The sequence below is a fragment of the Martes martes genome (genome assembly GCF_963455335.1).
Source record: "Martes martes genome assembly, chromosome: 5".
NCBI lineage: Eukaryota > Metazoa > Chordata > Mammalia > Carnivora > Mustelidae > Martes > Martes martes.
In genome coordinates this window covers 69275575-69298944 of record NC_137892.1, presented here as the reverse complement: position 1 = coordinate 69298944, position 23370 = coordinate 69275575, and the positions used below count along the sequence as shown (strand labels likewise).

At 41.5% G+C, this 23370-nt stretch overlaps 1 protein-coding gene across 2 annotated transcripts in view; it reads right to left on the bottom strand.

Annotated features, from left to right (window-relative positions):
- CCDC125 (coiled-coil domain containing 125) overlaps positions 1-22971 on the bottom strand; it is a 34316-nt gene extending 11345 nt beyond the window's left edge. The window contains exons 1-10 of one of the 2 annotated variants that reach the window (XM_080803926.1): positions 22800-22971; positions 15658-16006; positions 11945-12003; positions 10538-10624; positions 9069-9146; positions 8283-8368; positions 4955-5037; positions 3039-3154; positions 2151-2258; positions 854-1028 (exon numbers count right to left, since the gene is read on the bottom strand). In XM_080803926.1, the coding sequence (XP_080660052.1) occupies positions 854-1028; positions 2151-2258; positions 3039-3154; positions 4955-5037; positions 8283-8368; positions 9069-9146; positions 10538-10624; positions 11945-12003; positions 15658-15967 (1102 nt within the window). In that variant the 5' untranslated portion in view covers positions 15968-16006; positions 22800-22971. The remainder of the gene's footprint in view (positions 1-853; positions 1029-2150; positions 2259-3038; positions 3155-4954; positions 5038-8282; positions 8369-9068; positions 9147-10537; positions 10625-11944; positions 12004-15657; positions 16007-22799) is intronic. The other variant, XM_080803925.1, reaches the window with a different exon arrangement.
- Between the last annotated feature and the right edge of the window lie 399 nt (positions 22972-23370).

Here is a 23370-nt window from a genome sequence, read left to right as displayed (position 1 = left end):
TAGGATTATGGATTTTGACATATTAAAAATATTTAGAAATATAGTCATCTCATGATTTTAATATTAAAACATTTAAACTTATAAACTTCACTGTAATCTCCCTTGACTAATAAAAGATTTAAAATTGGAATTTAATTGGAATTTTAAATTAAAGCGCTAGGAGTTGCATTGAATAATTCTGATAAAAACATACTGACATACTTAGAGAAACTAAGATTTCTAAAAAAGTAATAGCTAATTTGATTATATTGGGTGATATACTTCAACTGTAATTTTATTCTTTGATGCCATTTTCATACACTTTGTTTCCTCTAGTACAACAGTACTAAAAAACGGCCATGAACTTTGCTAGGTTTGTGAACCAAAACTAAACCTTAACTTCTGTTTCATTTTTATGAGTATTAATATTTCCAACTTAAGACTTTTCCTCTATCCCTCAATATCTCTTTAGAATCACACATTTCAACAAAGTTTAATTAGATACATTTAATGTTGGGTTTTAGTATTTTCATTATTACTTCCTAGGCAGTTTCCCTTTAATCAACTGGCACTTTTACAAAGTTTTCCCACAAAACATGGTCTTGTTTAAATGAGACAGATGATTAGTTAAAAAAAAAAAAGAGAGAGAGAGAGATTGTTATTTTAAGATTTCAGTGATCCTATTACCTCCTCTGCATATGTAACATCCAGTCTCCCCATTCTTCCGTAGTTACTAAATACTGGAATAAATCACAACTATCTTGTGATATTTCAATTATATTATCCATTGCATTAACTGTGCTTAATCAACTTTGATTATAACCAGAAACAAGTAAAATTACACCTCATTATTGCCATTATAATTCATATTTACCATCCTCTTTAAGGTGCTTCCAATTTATCCATTTTGTTCCTTTTTTATACATTTTATCCATTTGTGTCAATCTCAGTGCCTGGTCATTTTTCCTCATTAATTGTTGCTCAAATGCAATTCTGAATGCATCTGCCATTATGTAAGCTTCTTCTTTACTCTTCTGCAAAAGCCCCAGCTAGTTTTGAAAAAAAGTTTGAGAGGTGTTAGAGGCAAAATGTAACAATTCTTTCCTGAATGCTGAATCAGATTAGCAAATGTAGTCTCCCTGCCTAGCATGGGTCTAGTGTCTGATCTAGTCCATCTGCTTAAACTAATTAGTACTTGCTAATTCCCCTCTATAGTAGCTGCCCTCTCTGAGTTAAATTACCAGAAGTTTTACTCGTGGTACCTGACCATTCCTTGTTAATCCATTTCTTGGACCTCACCATATTACCCTAGACAGCCCTGTGTGTGTCCTGCCCAAAGAGTAAGAAAGGAGGATGCCAAAGGCTGCATCTCAGTACTACCTTGGGCCATTCCAAACACTGAAAATAATTATGAGTATCGTCTTTTACATTCCTGCCATAGCTGACCCTGACTCTGATCTGTGTAATTGTATACTTTTGTTAATGAATTACATATGTTTAACTCTTATTTTTCCTATATCTGAAGACTTAAAATTCCACACTTCAATAAAGGTAAAATGTTTAAAATTATGGTCCATGTTCTGTATTTGTTATTAAAACTAACAACAATGGCAAATGTCATTTGATTAAATGCCAGGCACCTGCATGGCACTATGCTAAACATTAAATGTCTGCTTCCTCTATATCATTGCAAGAGCCCAGTAACTAGTTATTACTCTCTGTTTAACATATGTTAAACCCACACACCTAGAAAATTCTAGAGCTAAGACTCAAACTTAGGTCTGGCTGGTACAAAGGTTCCTTCCACTGTATCTTGCTGCTTTTCTAATGAGCTTCATGTTTATCTCCCCATTTATCAGAGTTATGGATCCTAGTGATTTTAAGCAAGAGTGTGTAGTATAGTAATTTTTAGGGCCATTTATAGAGAAAAGAAATATAAATTTAGTACAGACTTAGTCAAACAACTTCATGTTGACACCATATCAGGCCAAGTATTATTTTAGAACCGTGTAAATAGAATCTAGTTTATAAGTTAATTGTATCACATAAAACTTAAGAATAAGTTCCATAGCCAATGACGACTAAAATGAAGATAATTATTGCAGATATTTTCCTTTATTCTATTACGAGAGAAACAAAACCAATTATTTAGTGTTTTGATAATACAGTACCTCCTGTTTGAGCTTAAGAAGCATATTGCGAGCAGATGCTGCCATTTTGGCACAGGCGCAGGGACTCCCTCCAGGGCCATGGCAAAGGCAGGCTCCGAGGACAGCAAGCTTTAAATCCAAAAGCATTACTCCCATTACTAAGTGTCATATTGCTTAGCTGCACACACAAACATAAGGGCACACACACACATGCACATTTCTATTCAAGCATCTAATTCAAAGAACCTGGAAAGAAAAAAATAGAAGAAAGCTGAGACAAGGATTTCAGGATCCAAGTGAAAATTACAAATGAGGAAACAATGTTATTACTTGGAACAAAACAAAGGAATTCTACCTTGCTGCTTTTCCTTCTCTAAAACCTTTAAGTGGGTATCAGTTTTCTATAGTTCTGTATCCCTGGCAGCAACCTGAACTAATGAAGAAAGTATTAACACCCACCATGTGTTATTTCTTGTGACTGAGCTTGGTCCTGCTGCCCAGCATCTACTCCTACCAGTTCCCACCAGAGAGAGGTGCATGCTCAGAAATGATGAAATGACTTAAAATATGCCAGGAGAATAATCATCCTTCCACTTTTTTTTTTTTTTTCATCCTTCCACTTCTAAAAAATACCTGTCATCATGTAACATGAGACATAGCTAACACAGCTTCTGCTAAAACTATAAAAGTAAGAACTAAAAGGGGCAGGAGGTGGCCAGCACATCTTCTAGTGTCCAAGAATATAATGCATGGACATGCCTGGTGCCAGTAAAGAACCCGATGGGCCTCTCTTCCCTCACTTGAAAATTGCTAAGGATAGTGCTATTCTAGAACGCGGAGCAGATGGTGATGGGGAAAAGGAAAGTAGAAAATTTCCCTCTTGTTCAACTTTCAAACCTGTTTACCCACCTCAAGACCTGAAACCTCTGTAAAACCACTTTTACCGTGGCACACGTTTTCCAGAGCCACCATCTGCTGTTTGACATCAAGCATGGCGAGGGCCTCCAAATACTGTTGATTTAAAACTAGGAAGGGCCAAGGAAGAGTGTTAGTTATGAAATTTAACTCCAGCCTCACCTGAGTTATACCAACATCATACACTCGCTCCTTTTTTTTTTTTTTTTTTAATTTTTTTCCCCCCACACTCACTTCTTACAAGCAATGCATATACACAGACATTGCCTACTACATCTGGCCCCATCCAGGAAAAAATTATCAAGTGAGATAATACATAGGTAACACTAGATGGAATATTACTATTTTTAACGTTGAAGTATCTTAATTTTGCCACCAGAGTCTGGTCTTCATTTCCTCAAAGAAAATTTGCAGGATTTTCAAAGAGAACATAGAAATGCAACTTATTTGCACTTGCTGTATAGTAAGACAATCAGATGATGTACCACCTACACAAACTCTATCGGACTTCTATTAGTTTTCACAAGAGGCTCTCAAACAAACATTTAGAACTAGAAGCATCCTTCTCTCTACTGAAGAGGAAATAGTAACTTTCCCTCTCTTATTGCAGGGTGAGATGGTAGAGGGGGAGAGGATGTGGCTATGGGCAACTTGCGTCCTGAACTAACCTAACAAGGAGAAATCTACCACAGTTCACTTACTGAACAACAGAAAGTGCCCCTCACAGGCCCATGACCTGATTTAGAACTTTGTCCCTTTCAAGCCACTAATTTAAAAGCTTCTACAAAGAAGGAAGAACCAAAAAAAAAGGAAGAACCAACATTTCTTAAAATTTTATAAAAAGTTGACGCCATCTTAATATTCTTAAGACACCTTACTATTCTATTAGCTTTTGTCATAAAGTGGCTCATCACATATAATGGGTGTATATGTATAAGCATACATGTAAAAAATTTCAAGTTTTTAATGTGTCATATTGAAAAATTAAGAATATTAATTTTAGCAATAAAGTCACAGAAGATTTTTTTAAAAAAGATTTTATTTATTTATTTGACAGACAGAAATCACAAGTAGGCAGAGAGGAAGGCAGAGAGAGAGGAGGAAGCAGGCTCCCTGCGGAGCAGAGGGCCCGAGGTGGGGCTTGATCCCAGGACCCTGGGATCATGACCCGAGCCGAAGGCAGAGGCTTTAACCCACTGAGCCACTCAGGTGCCCCCACAGAAGATATTTTTGAGAGAAAATGTTTAATTACAGAGTTACATACGTTTCCTACTAATGTTCCAATAAAACATATACCTACTAAGTTTCCTCAACATGCTCTACAGTTTTGTTTTATATTGAGTATAAAAACTACAAGATAAAGGGGGAATGGGGAAAAATACTTAGTGGATATAGGGTCTTATTTTGGAGTGATGAAAATCTTTTGGAACTAGATGGTTGCAAACATTGTGGGTATTAATGAATTATGTACTTTTGAATGTTTAGTTTAATTTTGTTAATTGAATTTCACCTAAAATTTTTTTTAAATTGCACACACCCTAAAAGATGCATATCTATCATCCTTAAATTATATTACTTCAAAATAATAGCACCGTGTCTATCAGTATGTATGTTCTTAACGTAGAACACTCTATTTAAAAATGATCTTCTGGGGCGCCTGGGTGGCTCAGTGGGTTAAAGCCTCTGCCTTTGGCTCAGGTCATGATCCCAGGGTCCTGGGATCGAGCCCCGCATCAGGTTCTCTGCTTGCCAGGGAGCCTGCTTCCCTTCCTTTCTCTCTGCCTGCCTCTCTGCCTATTTGTGATCTCTGTCTGTCAAATAAATAAATAAAATCTTTTAAATAAATAAATAATAAAAATTATCTAACATAATATTTTTAAAGAATCATCAAACTATCACTCTTTACTTACGTGCATTTTCTGACTTGAGCATTTTAATTTCTTCTGTTTTTACTTTCAAAGTTTCTTGGAGGACTGCATTTTCACAGTTTAGCCTAGGAAAAAAGTACCCTCCATATAACTAAAATATTAACACTTCATGGCTGAATAAGATTTTTATCTCATAATTAGAACACAAAAACCCAAATAAACATTTTCTTACTTCAAAACAGTCTAGAACATATAAGTCACAAAACAAAAACAATTTAAAAGAGTGTGGTAAGATTTTGAACATACTCAATTCTTCTGTATATTTAGCTGAGAACGCATCAGAAGTATCTCAGATTAAAAAATAAAATAAAAAGTTGTTGGGGGGCCTGGCTGGCTCAGTGGGTTAAGTGTCTGCCTGACACTTGATTTCAACTCAGGTCATGCTCAAGTTGTGAGATCAAAACCGAGGTCAGGCTCCACGCTGGGCATGAGCCTCCTTAAGATTCTCTCTCCCCCTCTCCCTTTAATTAGTTAATTAAAGTAAAAAATAGAGAAGCAGGGGCACCTGGGTGGCTTGGTCAGGTAAGCATATGACTTCAAGTCATCTCAGGGTCCTGGGACTGAGCCCCAAGTGGGGCTCTGCACTTAGTGGGGAGTTGGCTTTTCCCTCTATCCCTCACACACTCTGTCTCTCTCTCAAATAAATAAAATCTTAAAAAAAAAAAAAAAAATGGGGCACCTTGGTGGCTCAGTTGGTTTAGCGTGTGCCTTTGGCCCAGGTCATGATCTCTAGTCCCGGGATTGAGCCCTGCATTAAGCTCCCCGCTCAGCGGAGAGCCTGCCTCTCCCTCTCCCCTTGCCCCTGCTCATCGTGCTCTCATCATCTCTCTCACTCCCCCTCAAATAAATATATAAGATTAAAAAAAAAAAAATCAGAAATATCTCTAGGGGATCCTTCTGAATATTCATTCTCCTTACTAAAGTTTTAATCATCTTAAACACCATGTATAAGTTTAGGCCACCTTCAGAAACGTGCATAAAGAGGTACATAGTTTATAACTGCAAAATACTGGGAACAAAGTGCCTGTCTAGGAGAATGGTTGAGTACACTATGGCCCATCCACACAATGGGGTGGTTTCCATGACACATTGTTAAACAGAAAAAACAGTTCAAAAGACTACAGTCAACTATTCTTTGATGTAAGAAAGGAGAAATAAGAGAGCAGACATATGTGCCCATTTGTGCAAAAGGAAACACAGGAAGGATAAATCAGAAAATAGTGAGATTGGTTATCTACAGATGGTGAAGAAAAGGAAGGATGCCAGGAGGCTGGGAATGGGCTAGGCATGGGGGGAGAATGACATTTCTGACTATACCTCAGAATAGTTCTGACTTTGGGAAGCATGTCAGTGTTTTACAAAGTCAAAAATAAACAAGCTGAATAAGTAAATCAACAAGGATGGTGGAAAAAAACCTAAGAATAAAAATAGAAACAAATGAACTAAAATGAACAGTATAACCATACTAAAGAGAAAAAAGTAAACAAGTTTTAATTTTTTTCAAAGATTTATGTATTTGAAAGAGAACACAAGCAAGCACAGTGGTGGGGTGGAGCAGAAGGAGAGGGGGAGAGAAACTCAAGCCGACTCCTCGCTGAGCATGGTTCGATCTCACCACCCTGAGATCATGACCTGAGCCAAAACCAAGAGTCGGATGCTGAATCGACTGCACCACCCAGGCGCCCCCAAGAAACTAAACAAGTTTTGAACACAGTGTGTTGGTTGTGGGTATGTCCCTCACTCTCCACGATAAAGTCACTACTTTTTCCCCTTGTGATTAATAAGCTCTTGTGGGGAGACGCTCTGAGATTATGTGATTTATCAGATTTTCACCCACTAGTTTTTACATCCACAGATTATTCTGCCTGATGCAGTCATTATTACTATGATGGTTGCCAAATGGTAATTTGCTAATTCTGTTATTCCTTCTACATTTATTTGCTGGCATTTTACTGTAATAAAGAACTTTTTTCTCCCCCATTTGTTTATGCCAAAATGGATTTGTGAATTTTTGCATTATTCAACTGGTTAAAAGCCATTACTATCATAATTTCTTTTGTTGCTTAGAATTTTCCAAATTTGGGAGTGCCTGATGGTGCAGTGGGTTAAACATCTACTTCCAATAGCAATGAACACACCTAGCACTAAGATCTTCATTTCTAAACACGATTCCCCATTTAAAGGAACCAGGGATCCCTGAAGAAATGCTTAATATTTTAAGCATAATGGCTTAGAATATCTTGTACCAGAAAGCAAGAAAGTGCTCAAAACAATAATAGGGAGGTGTCAGAAAGCCACAGAAGCCAGCTTGAAGGGGCTCCCATTGACCAAAGCTGGAATTTGTTTAAGACTGATCGATTGATTTAGAGACTAAGCAAAAGCACATGCACACCCAGGGGTGGGGGCAGAAGGAGAGGGAGAGAGAGAATCTCAAGCAGACTCCCCATGGAGTGCAGAGCCTGATGCAGGGCTCAATCTCACAATCCTGAGATTATGACCTGAGCCAAATGGTCATGACTGTATCACAGTCAACTGACTGTGCCGCCCAGATATCCCCCCTTTCTTCGTGAGGGAGAGTCTTCTTCTTCTTTTTTTTTTTAAGGTTCTAAAGCTTAAGTGACTGAGCCACCCAGACACCCCAAAGGAGAGAGTGTCTTTTTTTTTTTTTTTAAGATTTTATTTATTTATTTGACAGAGATCACAAATAGGCAGAGAGGCAGGCATAGAGAGAGGAGGGGAAGCAGCCTCCCTGCTGAGCAGAGAGCCGATGTGGGGCCTGATCCCAGGACCCCGAGATCATGACCTGAGCTGAAGGCAGAGGCTTAACCCACTGAGCCACCCAGGTGCCCCTAGGAAAGAGAGTCTTAAGCAGACTCTGCACTGAGCACGGAGCTGGACACAGGGCTAAATCTCATGACCCTGAGATCATGACCTGAGCCAAAACTAAGAGTCAGATGTTTACTAGCATAATTAGCAAATCAAATAAAAAAAGAGTATTAGGTTGATATCTTAATTTTGATAATTTTGTTATGGTTATAAAAGTCCCTTTTTATAAACAGAGTGAAATATTTAGTCATGAGGCCTTTTATGCAACTTACTCTTAAATGGCTCAGGTATCTATATATCTTTAACTACAAAGAAAGAGAGTGGGAGATCATGTGACTCTTGATCTCGGGGTCATGAGTTCAAGCCCCATGTTGGGAGTAGAGATTACTCAAATTAATAAATATTAAAAATAACAAATATATAGATAAATTATGTACACTTTAAAGATTTCCAAAGAAAAACTATAGAATAAGAATATACAAACCTGTCATATTTTTGGGTCCATGATTCCTCTATATTTTTAAATCTATTCTGATCAAATTCTATTTCCCACTGCAAAGCATTTATTTCCTATAGAAAGAAAATAGCACTTTTCATGGAAAATTACTACAAGTAAATCACTTCAGGACATTGTGAATAGCTGAAATAAATCATTAATTACTTAAAAGGAATAGGTTAAAGAGAAACTAATTATTCAAAGAGTCTGTGACATTTGTAAACACCTATAACATGCCTTTTTAGCACTCAAGAAAAACTTTGCCAAACCTTCCTATAAGAAATAGCTTCAAATTTTGCTGCTCAACACCTGCATTCCTCATTGCCCCCACTCCCAGCCCATACAGACCCACAAGCAAAACACATGCTTTGAAGTTTGAGCCCAGGACACTGCCATCAAGGGAGACTACAACAGGCACAGGAATAAGACCTTCCAAGATGATTCCTGACTACTGTTTTAGTGACCATGAGATGGTCAGAAAGAGGCAGGCTCTGCCAGGCAAGCAGAGAAAGAGAAAAGGAAAAAGAAGAAAAATAGGAAGTGTCAACTTGGCACTACCTTAAAATAAGGAAATAAAAGAAATCTTAATTCTTTGCCTGTGTAACAATATGTTTTGGACTATAAGCTCCAAAAGGGAAGGGACTGTATAAAATAGAAGCACAACTAAAAGAGGGTAAGCACAAATGACACAGCCATTGATATAGTGATTTTTAAAGGAAATTCTATTTGAAAGCTCAGTGGACTAAACAAGTCTATACTGAAAGTGGCTAATACCTTCTCCAAGGATCTCTTTTGTTCCATAGTTTTTTGAAGCATCATTTGGGTGTGACTTGTGGCTTTGCCAAATATTGCCTAAGAAGAATAAGAATCATATCAGTACAAATTAAGTTTCTCATTACTCCTATGTGCAGAGTAAGGTTCACATTTTTTGGACAATAGAACACCAGAGAATTTCCATAGAGACCACCTTTTATGGAGAATTTGATAGTTCACATGTCAAAAGATCTTCGTTTGTATCTCCTGATGCATCTGGGAATAAATGAATGAACTTTCCACACAAAGACTGGTACATGAACAAATAAAGCAGTGTTATTCATTCATTCATTTGACAGAGACAGCGAGAGAGGTAGCACAAGCAGGGGGAGTGGGAGAGGGAGAAGCAGACTTCCTGCAGAGCAGGGAGCACGATGTGGGGCTCGATCCCAGGACCCTGGGATCATGACCTAAGCCGAAGGCAGACGCTTAACAACTGAGCCACCCAGGTGCCCCAAGCAGTGTTATTCTTAAGAGCCCAAAAGAGGAAATAGTGTGTGCCCATCAAATGGTGAATGGATAAACAAATACGGCTTATCCATACAATAGAATATTAGGCAGGTGGCGCCTGGATGGCTCAGTGGGTTAAAGCCTCTGCCTTCGGCTCAGGTCATGATCCCAGGGTCGTGGGATCGAGCCCCACATCGGGCTCTCTGCTCAGCAGGGAGCCTGCTGCCTTTCCTCTCTCTCTGCCTGCCTCTCTGCCTACTTGTGATCTCTGTCAAATAAATAAATAAAATCTTTTTTAAAAAATAGAATATTAGGCAATAAAAAGGAAGAAAGTACTGACACATGCCACACCATGCATGAGCCTCAAAAACATGTTAATTCAAAGAATCCAGACACATATTCTAGCATTCCATTTGTATGAAATAGAAAAGACAAATCCAAGACAGTAAGGAGATGAGTTGTCTAGGGTGGGGGATGGGAATGGGGAGTAACTGCTAATGGGTTAGAACTTCCTTTTGGGGAATAATGAAAATATTCTAAAATTAGATCGTGGTGATGGTTATACAACTCTAAGATCAGCAAAAATAAATTGTATGCTGAAAACAAGTGAAATCCGTAACATATAAATTTTACCTCAATAAAACTATTTTAACAATCTCCACCTCAAAAAAACAAACAAACATATATTAAACCTATATTAAGCACTGATGCTTTTATTTTAAAAGATAAAACCAGGGGCGCTTGGGTGGTTCAGTGGGTTAAAGCCTCTGCCTTCGACTGGGGTCATGATCCCAGGGTCCTGGCAGGGAGCCTGCTTCCTCCTCTCTCTTTGCCTGCCTCTCTGCCTACTTGTGATCTCTGTCTGTCAAATAAATAAATAAAATCTTTTAAATAAATAAATAAATAAATAATAAAAGATAAAACCATACTACCTATGGTTGGAATATGTAAGTGACCAAAATTAAAAAATAACTTCTTACCATGCTTTGAAGAATTTTCAGTGCTTCCTCTTTACCTTCAAGTTGCCTTTGAGATGCCTCAAGTTCCGTTTTTAAAAATTCTACCTCCTAAGGGGAGAAGTAAAATTAGTCTACGTATCTGTAAGATATGCAACTCCCAAAATGATCACTTTGGATAGTTTACAGTAAGCTCAATACTCTGATACACAGCACTTTGAATCTAAGCATTCTGACCTTACAAAAGAGGCTAGAAATTCCTCCAGGTTTCCTAAGTGGCCCAGGCAGGCTTTAGACTGAAACTCTCACCATCAGGTACCTGTTGTAACTAAAAGCCCAGACCTTTTGCTTTTACCCTTCTAGACCACACAGCTAATAATCTGAAAATAATCTTTAGAGCATCTAAAATAAGCACGTGATCATCCACAAGCTATAGTACCTCTCATCACCTGAATTATGTCCCTCCCAAGTAAAGATACGTTCAAATCCTAACTCCTGGTACTAAGAATGTGATCTTATTTGGAGAGAGGGTCTTTGCAGATATAATCAGATTAAGATGAGGTCATACTGGATTGGAGTAGGCCTCAATCCAATGACTGCTGTCCTAACACAAAGGAAGTTTGGGCACAGACACAAAGGGGAGAAGGCCATGTGACAACAGAGGCAAAGACTGAGTGACAGAGCTATAAACCAAGGAAGGAGGAGACTGTCAGGGGTAACCTCCAGAAGCTAGGAAGAGATTCTCTTCCTAAAGAGAATCTTTAATCTTATATTAAATTTCAAGATTTAATCTTTAAATCCTTTAAAGAAGGATTCTCTTCTAGACCTTCCAGAGGGAACATGGCCAACTGACATCTTGATTTCAGATTTCTAGCCTCCAGAACTGAGAGAGAATACATCTCTGTAGTTTTATAAGTCATCTGTTTGTGGTGCTTTGCTACAGCAGTCCTAGAAAACGAATCCCGTAGCTTGGTAGCTTTCCCCAGAAGAGTAAGAAATACACATTACATGGGCTTCCTGTTCCCCAAAAGATAGGGACCCCACAGAGATAGGAGCGCCTGGGAAACCTGCTGGTCTGACTTCCAAGAGGTTAAATGAAGTCAGTTTATGTCAGGCCACACACACAGGGAAGACAGATGAAGGGAAGTTTGTAACACTTTTCTCCAGGAGCAGATTAGAGAAGTTGTGAAAGACTGGGGTGGGAGTGGGGGGTGGGGATGAGGCAAGCTGGAGGGCATGTTTATGTAAATACAGCTTTCTTGAGAGAAGAGGAAGATAGGAGGCCAGTTGAAAGTTGCCAGCCTCACACCTTCAGCTCAACTGATAATATCTGGAAAGCCAGCATGGTTTTCCAGACACTTTTAGTATGACTTAAAATATCAGTGGGCTTTTTGTTCACATGAGAATTTTTATATTAGCCAGAATACTTACCTCTAAAGTAGCCTGAAGACGTTGCTTTAATTCTACATTTGACAATTCCGAATTAGAATCTATTACGAAAAAAACAAAACAAATACTTTTTAGATTTTTTTAAAGATTTTATTTATTTGGTGGGGGGCACAAGCAGAGGGAAAGGCAGAAAGGGAGGGAGAAGCAGGCTCCCCGCTGAGCAGAGAGCACACCTGGGGCTCAATCCCAGGACCCTGGGATCATGACCTGAGCCGAAGGCAGACACTTAACGACTAAGCCACCCAGGAGCCCCAACAAATACTTTTTTAAACTAGTTAATACAGGACATCTGTTTACAAAATATCAAATACAATTTTTTTCAAGATGAAAGAATTGTAATAAGCCAAATAATGATAAGAATAGGTAGCTTAATTAAGGGGCGCCTGGGTGGTGCAGTCGGTTGAGGGGCTGATCTCAGGATCCTGGGATCGAGCCCCACATCAGGCTCCCTGCTCAGCGGGGAGTCTGCCTCTCCCCACTCCTTCTCCCTGCCTGCTACTCCCCCTGCTTGTGCTCTTTCTCACTATTTCTCTCTATGTCAAATAAAATCTTAAAATAAAAAAAAAAATAGTTAGCTTTAAACATTGCACAAATGAAAAGATACATACTTTTGAATAAAAATACTCTTTAAAGAGACTCTCTAATAAAACTGTTGTTAATGAATTGGGTAACTACTACATGCCAAACAGTATTTAAAAACATGAATGTTGGGGCGCCTGGGTGGCTCAGTGGGTTAAAGCCTCTGCCTTCAGCTCAGGTCATGATCCCAAAGACCTGGGATCAATCCCGAATCGGGCTCTCTGCTCAGCAGGGAGCCTGCTTCCCCATCTCTCTTTCTGCCTGCCTCTCTGCCTACTTGTGATCTCTCTTTCTGTCAAATAAATAAAAACTCTTAAAAAAAAAAAAAACCATGAATGTTGGGGGGCGCCTGGGTAGCTCAATGGCTTAAAGCCCCTGCCTTCGGCTCGGGTCATGATCTCAGGGTCCTGGGATCAAGTCCCACATTGGGCTCTCTGCTCAGCGGGGAGCCTGCTCTTCACCCCCCCCCCCACCCATCTGCCTCTCTGCCTACTTGTGATCTCTTGTCTGTCAAATAAATAAATAAAATCTTAAAAACAAACAAACAAACGTGAATGTTGGTGAGTGAGATAAATTTTGGTGTTTGGCTTAAGTCTGATCAATGTAGTGATATGAATATCTAAGAAATAACCTGTTTAATTTCTTTCTAAGGAGAATGACCAGAAGTCTCCCGTAACTTCAATTATTCTCTCCTTAACGTGATCAATTGAGACATTAAACTGAGCTTCCCAGGAGCTTCATTTTCATTGTGGTCTCACTGGCAATAGAAAAACATGAAAGTGGTAAATTACAAGCAAGAAGATTAAGAAGAAGTAAAAGGAAGAAAAGATTTTTTAGAAAGAATATTGTGAGGGACATTAAAAACTTAAAACAATTTCTTCTTTGCTGTTCTGAACTTTCAATATGACAGCATCGGAGGCAAAAACTAGATCTTGTTTTTACTCTGATGGCAGAAGGCCCCAAGCAGAAACAAGTGACATTGGGTTGGCAATGACAAGTCCTGTTGTAGTAATACTTGTGGTAGGCAGAAAAATGGCCCTAAAGATGACTACATCTTAATCCCCAGAACCTGTGAATACAGGGCAAAAGGGACTTTGTTGGTATGATTAAATTAAGGACTAAGAGATTATCCTGGATTAGCCAAATGACCCCATTGTACTCACCAGGGTCCTTATAAATGAAAGAGGGAGGCAGGAAAGTCAGTGTCAGGGTGAAACAGCACGAGAAAGACTTTACCAGCCATTGCTGGCTTTGAAGATGGAGAAGGTGGCCACAGGGCAAGGAATGCAGGTGGGCTCTAGAAGCTGGAAAAGGCACAGGAATGGATTCTCCCTTGGAGTCTCCAGAAGGAACACAGCCCTGCAGGCATCCTGATTTTAGCCCAGTAAAACCTATTTTGGATTTCTGACCTGCAGAACTGTAAGATAATAAACTACTGCTTTCTTAAGTCATTAGATCTGTGATAATTTGGAAATTACCTACTAGCCATTAAGAAACCAATACAATATCCTTATGTAGGATCAGGCTAACTTGAGATAAAAGTCCATAACCCAACAAGACAGGAGCTCATACTTTTATATCTTGTTTATATCCCAGTCGTTTCCTCATGTTCTTACAAAGGCATCTTGGTATCATGTGCAATTTTCAACATCTTGCTTGCAAGATAGAACCCAACCTCTTTGCATGATAAGGAATTGAAAGAAAAATATATAAATAATCCCATCCTAATTTCAAGAGGGATTATGAAAGATGGGGGCTAAGATCCTCAGCTGCAGCCTGTTTTCTGTAAATCTAGAAACCATGTTTCTTAAATTATTCTCATGTTCTACTTTGTGTTCATTCCACTTGGGTGGGGTAAGTTTTACTACATGGATTACAGAAGATTCGGCCAGACAAAAGCTGTGCCACCAGGCAGGTGTGAAGTCATCCCTGGGTTCCCAACCATTCTGGAGTTGTAACATTCTATCACGACAAGATCCTGAATTTTATTTTTCCCTTGATATATGGCATAATTTATTTTTTGTTCTGATAAATTAAGATTAATCTTTAAGGGGCACCTGGCTGGCTCATTTGGTGGAGCGGGTAACTGTTGATCCCCAGGTTGCACTACCCAATGTTGAATGTAGAGGTTGCTTTTAAAAAATATTAAATTTTTTTTAAAGATTTTATTTATTTATTTGACAGAAATCACAAGTAAGCAGAGAGGTAGGGAGAGAGAAAGGAGGAACCAGGCTCCCCGCTGAGCAGAGAGCCCGATGCGGGGCTCGATCCCAGGACCCTGGGATCATGACCTGAGCCGAAGGCAGAGGCTTTAACCCACTGAGCCACCCAGGCGCCCCCAAAATATTAATTTTTAAGGGGAGGATTTCATGACTTTCCTAAAATAACCAGAAACATATATTTTTTGCCTGGAACATGCCTTCCCCAGATAAGTTCCAGGCTTAGACATCGTTTCATTCTGGTGCTCAAGAGCCACCTCCTTAGATGGGTGGTAAGGCCTGACCCTTGCCTGGAAGAGCATATGCCAACCCTTCCAAATACTCACAGTTGTCTACGGCCATACCACCCTGAATGCACCCGATCTTGTCTGATCTCATAAGCTAAGCAGGGTCGGGCCTGGTTAATACTTGGATGGGAGACCAAATACTCACTGTCCCTGCGCTTTCTACTGCCTCAAGTGACATAGCTGTTGACTGGTAGAGTAATTTTTTCTCTTCTCTACCAGAATGTGAACTTCATGACATGGAGACTGTTTTGTTCACTAATGTTCCCAGAGCCTAGAACAGCCCCTGGCATCTAAGAGGTACCCCATAAATACTTGAATTAAAAAAAAAAAAAAAGGATGAATGATACCACTAAATCACACACACACAAAGGCAAGGTAGGTAATCACTGATATCACTAATGTATCTGTATTAAAGCAGAATACTCCATTTGTACAATCCTTGAAAATAGAAACGTGGGTTACTTTTGCACTATCACCAATCCCAAGAGGGGAATAAAGATGAATTTCCAGAATCCACTACAGTGACCTACTGTCTGGTCCTGGAAGAGTGAAAGCACTGATAAAATTCACAGCAGAGAAGGAGAAAGGAGAGGGCACTGGGCACTCTTACCGCTGCTACTTTGTCGTCTGTAGTGTGAAGTTCTGTAGTCCTCTGGGTATGTATCTTGCAAGCTCTCATGCCTGGAGTACTGGAAAATGGCACCACTTCTTTCCTCCCTCTTTCCTGGAAATGGGGACGGGCTGAAGTTCTTGCCATCAGATCTTTTTCTCGATGTCGATAGGTGTGAAACTTGGACTTCATAAATACTGCCAGGCCTTCTTCCGAGACCATACCCTAAGTCACCTTCTGCCATGTCATCATCTTCCGTTTCCCAGGTCCGAACCTCCGCCTCACTCGGGGGCCTCACCACCCTGCTCATCAGCCTGATGCCGTATTCAACATCAGGAAAGCAGGTTATCTATGATTAAGAGAAAGAGTAGTTTAAAAACCATCAGTATAATAAAGTTGGGTTTTAGCGGGGAGAAAAGTTTCTTTCTCCACTATACAGGCGTGACTATCCCAGCAAGTCATCAGCACACAAACAGCCCTTGCAATCCTATTCATTTAACATTTAAGGACCTCTTAGGTAGGAAAAGATCCAACCTCGTATTTCAAAGATTGCAGGGAATGGTAAGGAAGCAGGAAAATCTTTTTACTGAATCTAATAATCTCCTGATCAGGATAAAGCAGATCAGCGTTTGCCAAGAAAAGAGATGAAAGGGTATGCTTTTCACAAAGTCTAAGAGCTACATAGAATTCAGGGAGTCTCTGAAAACTGGGACTTGCAGTGACTATAGAGACCACCTGCCTCTGTCCCTTCACGGGGCTTCATGCCCTTCAGGCGCTCGGGGTTCTTAGAGTCTCTCCTCTAGCTCTACTTGGTTCATTTTCTGTTTCTATGAAGACACAGTTCACCTCGGATGCTCTTCCCCAGGCAGTCGCTCAACTGGTTCTTCACCAGTTTGTGTCTTTCCTTCAGTGGCACCTCCATGACCGACACAGGGTCTAAAAGTGCAAACTCCTCCCCCTCCCACTTCCCTGCTTTATTTTTGCCCGGAAGCACTTAGGACCTTCTAACATACCCCTCCCTATTTTACTCATTTTCCCAATCACACCACTGAAAGGGGGAAGGCAGTATAAAGGTGGGGTCTAGGAAAGTAGGAGTTGCTTCTGCCCTGCCTATGATGCCTCTCAAAAGGTAGGGCAACCTGAAACTTCTCCTCTGCTGAAGCCCAGACCTGCTCCAGACGGCTCTAAGTGGAAAGTAAACTCTTTAAGAAGAGAAAATTTTGTCTGTTTGGCTCATCCCTGCGTTCCCAATGCCTAAGAAAGTATCTGGGCATAATCGGTACTCAAGAAATACTTCTTAAATAAGTGAATGCAGGAACGAATAAATGCATTGAAATACTCTCCTGTCCTGCAGAAAAACAGTCACCTCAGCAAGGCTCTGTATACTGTGGAGCTAAGTGCCTGCCCTTCTTCCCAGAGGAAAGATTCCAGATAAAAATGCTTTATTGGGGGAACCTGGGTGGCTCAGTGGGTTAAAGCCTCTGCTTTCGGCTCGGGTCATGATCCCAGGGTCCTGGGATCGAGTCCCGCATCGGGCTCTCTGCTCGGCGGGGAGCCTGCTTCCTCCTCTCTCTGCCTGCTTGTGATCTCTGTCTGTCAAATAAATAAATAAATAAAATATTTTTTAAAAAAAGCTTTATTGGGGCACCTGGGTGGCTCAGTCTTTAAGCGTCTTGCCTTCGGCTCAGGTCATGATCCCAGAGTCCTGGGATCAAGCCCCTCGTCGGGCTCCCTGCTCAGCGGGAATCCTGCTTCTCCCTCTCCCAGTCCCCCTGCTTGTGTCCCCTCTCTCTTTGTGTCTCTCTCCATCAAATAAATAAATAAAATCTTTATTAAAAAAATGCGTGGGGCGCCTGGGTGGCTCAGTGGGTTAAAACCTCTGCCTTCGGCTCAGGTCATGATCCCAGGGTCCTGGGATCGAGCCCCTTATCAGGCTTTCTGCTCAGCAGGGAGCCTGCTTCCCGCCCCCCCCCCCCGCCTGCCTCTCTGCCTACTTGTGATTTCTGTCTGTCAAATAAATAAATAAAATCTTAAAAAAAAAAATGCCTTACAGTGCCCACCACTAAGCCCTCCCTCAGGGAAGACCTCTGGAGGCACCTAGCCCAGGGGCTGGAGAGCACCTGAACTGCTTAGCCTTGTTCCTCTTGCACGGAGTACAGCTGAGAAGGACTTTCACCACCAGGCATTTCAAAACCGCTATTGTGATGTACTTGTTTAGAAACATCTCCTTTTCTCAAGACTCATTAAAAAAATAAATAAATACATCTGACATCCTTTCTAAATACCCTGCTGTTTAAATAATTGCTTACCAGGACTTAAAAAAATAATTAAATCTAAGTCTCGCATTTTTTTAGTGAGATGTTTCTCTTATTCTTCCACTATTAAAACCACACATAGGGTGCTGGGTGGCCCAGTTGTTTTTTAAGCAAAAATAAATAAATAAATAAATAAAAGGGACCTTTAACTGGATTGAGGAACAAGAAGAGAATTGTGTTAACCAGTTGTGCCCTCCTACCTAAGCAAATTATTAAACTAGATGCTTTAAATCAGCACCAGTTCTTTTTCAGTGATGTAATAATAGCACTTGTGGCTTATTTTCTGTGTGCTAGGCACTACTTAAGTGTTTTACTTAGATTGTTCTATTTAATCCTCACTTTGCCAGACAATACTGTTATTGTTTAAGTCTAGACAACTGAACTTAATTAGGCACAGAGTGGTTAAGTAACATAGCTAACAAGAGATAGAACCAGATTCTGAATTCTGATCCCTAATGTCAGAGGCACTGCGGCACTCTTAGCCACTGCTTTCTGTCATTTGAAGAACCTGAATGAAATTAACATCAGAATAAACCACATTCCTATCATTTATAACATCAAACAGAACTGAAAGTAAGTCATTTTTTATCTAAATTTTTACAAAATCATCTTGGCTCCTTTACAAGTTTATTTCCAAAATAAGTAAGTTTGTCTGTTTTTATTTGTCCAGATAGAAAATCCCTAAGAAGCTGTGTTTCTACCTCTATCACAAATTCCTGTTTGTAAATGCAGTCTCACGCCTCTGTGTAAGGAGGGTGTGGTCAAGACTAGGCAGCCGGCAATGGAGAAAATGGAATTGGTCAACACAAAGGACAAAAGTAGCAAGAGGAAAGAGTAAGCAATCATGGGATTAGCTAAGAATATTTTTTAATGTGGGGTGCCTGGGTGGCTCAGTGGGTTAAGCCTCTGCCTTCGGCTCAGGTCATGATCTCAGGGTTCTGGGATTGAGTCCCGCATCGGGCTCTCTGCTCAGCAGTGAGCCTGCTTCCCCTCTCTCTCTGCCTGCCTCTCTGCCGACTTGTGATTTCTCTCTCTCTGTCAATAAATAAATAAAATCTTTAAAAAAAAATATTTTTTAATGTGCCACATAAATTCAGATATCATGGTTCTGTCTTTCTGCTGTTCACAGGTGAACATAAATGAACTTTCCCACAATCCAGTACTCCACCGTTTTAAAAATCTAACTTTGGGAACTGCTGGCTGTGTACTCTCCCACTTTTTATATACTAATATTCATATGTAATCAGTTAAACTTAATGACTTTTAGAACAGATGTCTTCTGGGGCACCTGGGTGGCTCAGTTGGTTAAGCGACTGTCTTTGGCTCAGGTCATGATCCTGGAGTCCCGGGATCGAGTCGCACATTGGGCTCCCTGCTTCGAGAGGAGTCTGCTTCTCCCTTTGACCTCTTCCCTCTCATGGTCTCTTTCTCTCTCATTATCTCTCTCTCAAATAAATAAATCTTTAAAAAAAAAAAAAAAAGGTGGGGTGGCACCTGGGTGGCTCAGTGGGTTAAAGCCTCTGCCTTCCGCTCAGGTCATGATCCCAGGGTCCTGGGATTGAGCCCCCCATCAGGCCCTCTGCTCAGCAGGGAGCCTGCTTCCTCCTCTCTCTCTCTCTCTCTCTGCCTGCCTCTCTGCCTACTTGTGATCTCTGTCTATCAAATAAATAAATAAAATCTTTAAAAAAAATTTTTTTTTAAAAGAACAGATGCCTTCTAAGAAAGGGAAAATGTTTGAAGTTACTAATGTTCCAGTCAGGCAGTTTTAAAAGGATTCAGTGTTGAAAACTAGGGAGGCAGCAGGGTATGTGACAGAGAGGGCCCTGACTCAGGAGGTCTGAGTTCAGATTTTATTCCACTACTTGCTGCTCTGTGATCTTGGGCAAATCCTTTAACTTTTTGGAGCATGTCTTCCAGGCTCCAAAATGGGTTTAAGCTTAACTACTTCATAGGGTTATTTGGGGTACCATCGATGTATTTGAAATCAATGTTCACTGAATTGGAATTTGAGTATCAGTTTCTTTGTTAAATGAGAGGATTGGATAAGCTGATTTTTTGGTTTTTTAAGGCTCCAAAATTCTGGTTCTATATCAGCATTTCCCAAAGTGTGCCCTGTGGAACACTAGTTCTAAGGATTATTAGGTGTTGCTAGGAATAAAAGGGTTCTTCTAGTTTTATTTTTCTATGTTAGTACAAGCTGTACATGACTTCCCCAAAATTACACAGATAGTGGCAGAACCAGAACTAGAAGCCATATCTCTGGCTCCTGGCCCAGTGTTCTGGTCACTTGAGAAAAGCCATACGATAAACAGAAGGCAATGAGCAATCTTCGTACATCTGCACTCAAACAACTCTCTGGAAAGTGATCACTGACTTCCTAATTGCTAAATTCAAGATCTAGGCTTGCCCCTCAGCCTCTCCCACCTGTGCATAAGCTGTGACACAACTCATCTGCCACACCCTCATGTGCAGCCTCCCTGATCTCAGCTCCTAAGTCCCACGGGAATGACTGCCTGCTCAGGCTCCTTTTCCTCTTTCTGTCCCTGCTGGGTACATTTGGCTTCCACCAGTAAACACAACTACATACACATTTCCAGCTGGATGTCCTGCCCCAATTCAAAGACAGACGTTCAAAAAAGAAATCAGTGCCCTCCCACCCCACACTAGATCTCATCGAGTCCTCTATTTCTGCATATGTATCATTCAAGCTCCAAAACACCCAGATCCAAAACTTCGGTAGTTTTCTTTTCCTTGATCCCTTCAGTTACCAAGTCCTCCAGGCCCATAAAATCTCCCCAAACCATATCTTCCTTTGGATATTATCTTTGCAGCCCTAGCTGAATTTATTACCTCTCCTGGGCTAAACCAATAGTTCCCTAGTTGTTCTACTCCAAGCCATCCTATACACTGCTGCTCCAAGCACAGATCTAGTGATGACCTTCTCTTACCCTAAAATGTTCCATGGCTCCTATGGCATATATAATTAAAGTAAGTGTCACCCTGTTACATATAATGAGACTAGTTTTTACTTCCCATTTCAGCTGTCACTGGTCCCCGGACAGGCTCTGTGCTTCCATTAAAACGGACTGTACCTACTGGGGCACCTGGGTGGATCAGTGGGTTAAGCCTCTGCCTTTGGCTTAGATCATGATCTCAGGGTCCTGGGATCAAGCTCTGCATTGGGCTCTCTGCTCAGCGGGGAGCCTGCTTCCCCCCACCCCACATTCTCTGCCTGCCTCCCTGCCTACTTGTGATCTCTGTCAAATAAAATCCTAAAAAAAAAAAGGATTGCACCTGCACCCAGGCCACCTCTATACAGTCACCTTCAAGCCTCTGCTGGTGCTCTTCACCACAGGAAGGCTTTCTCCTCTAAGTCCCCCTCTGTTCATGACAGCCACTCCCTCCAGTAGCCCTCCTGATGCTCCTGAGCCGGATGTGATTTCTCCTAGCTCTCTATTGTACCTTTTTATTTTTTTAAGATTTATTTAGAGCCGGGGGCCTGGGTGGCTCGGTGGGTTAAAGCCTCTGCCTTTGGCTCGGATCATGATCCCAGGGCCTTGGGATTGAGCCCCGCATCGGGCTCTCTTCTCGGCGGGGAGCCTGCATCCCTTCCTCTCTCTGCCTGCCTCTCTGCCTAATTGTGATCTCTGTCAAATAAATAAGTAAAAAATCTTAAAAAAAAAAAAAAAAGATAACCAGCTCAACAAGTTGCTTTAAAAAAAAAAAAAAAGATTTATTTAGAGCGAGTGGGAGGAGGAGCAGGGGGAGAGAATCTTCCAGCAGACTCCCACTGAGCGTGGAGCCCAATACAGGGCTCAATCTCATGATCCATGAGATCACGACTTAACAGAAACCGACAGTCAGATGCTTAGCAGACTGAACCACCAGGCATGCCATTTTTAAAGTAATCTCTATACTGCGCCTGGGGCTCAAACTCACCACCCCAAGATGCAGAGTCACATGCTCTTCTGACTGAGGCAGCCAGGCATCGCTGCCTTTTTAATAGTCCTTCCTGACATTTTTATTGCACATCCCCCTTCTGCAAGGAGTATCCGAAGACATGGCATAGACGGAACTGAAAGAAAAAAGACTCCTGCCCAGAAAACTTGGACTAGAAGCATCCACACCCACTAGCCTGACAACTCCTGCCCTAGCAAACAGGTTGGTCAAACAAACACCTAATTCCTGTCAGGCTCGGCAAAGAGGAACTATCGTGGGCCCTCCCTGGTGAACAATGGCCTGCTACATCCCGCTCTGGCATTTTGTTTTTCAACTTTTTGTGAAAATAACTTGAGATTTACATTACGTTGCAAAGGCAGTGCAGAGATTTCCTGTATACCCTTTGCTGAGACTCCTCTGTTAATTTTAGGATACAATGATCAAAACTGTAAGTTGATATTGATTCATGCCATTAACTATACCCCAAACTTTATGAGAATTTTCCCATTTCTACTGATGTCCTTTTTCTGTTGCAGGACGCTACACTGCATTTAATGCGCCGTAGTTTTAAGACTAATAGGAAAAATAAAAGGAGGAGGGGGAAGCGGCAGAAACAGAATTTTTCAAATATATTCCTTATTTTTTCAACGTGAGAAAACGCCATTAAACTAGCATTTAGGGGAAAAGCTGCCGGTATGCCAGCTTGTCCACAACCTGCCGAGTTTCCACGAACCCGCGCAGCCCGGGCCCGGGGTCCTCCCCCAGTCCTTCCCCACCAGTCCGGCCAGGCCCCGCACCCCCGCAGCGTGCATCGCGAGTACAGGATCCCGGACTCCGACTCCGCGCGCAGGACCCCCGCAGCCCTCGCACCCCACCCACCGCGCTCACCTGTCGCCGAGCGTCTAAGCCATGCGCGCCGCCGCCCTCCAGCGACGTGAGCGCGCGCCGCCCGGACCGGAAAGAGGGGCGAGGCCGCCCTGGTACCCGGCGCAGCCTGGGACGGTTCCGCGGCTCGCCGGAGCCCGCCCGCTCTCTGTCCGGCTGCCGGTCCCAAGATTTGCCCAGTACGAGTGACCGAACTAGAAATGGCAGTGCGAGACATAGAAAAAGAACAAGACGGTGTATGCGTCAATAAAGGTAAAACTGAGATGGTTGAAACCTGAAGTGTCCAGGGGTCCCGCAGGAGGAAGCTGGATCCGAGCTGAAGTTCAGCGGTGCAGGTGGGCCAGGAAAGCAGGCTGTCGGTGCTGAGAAACGAGGAGGGCTTTGCAGGCCAGGCCAACCGCTGGGGCAAAGGCGTGGCAGTGGGAAGGAACAAGAGGGGTCTTAGAGAGCTGCTGCTGGGAATGATTCCCGTGGATTTTTGGAGACGGGCCACAGCCCCCTCCAACCCCACCAGAATGCGCCAAGTCAGTAGCCTCATTACCTGAGTGAAGTGATTTTGATAGTATTTCCTGAT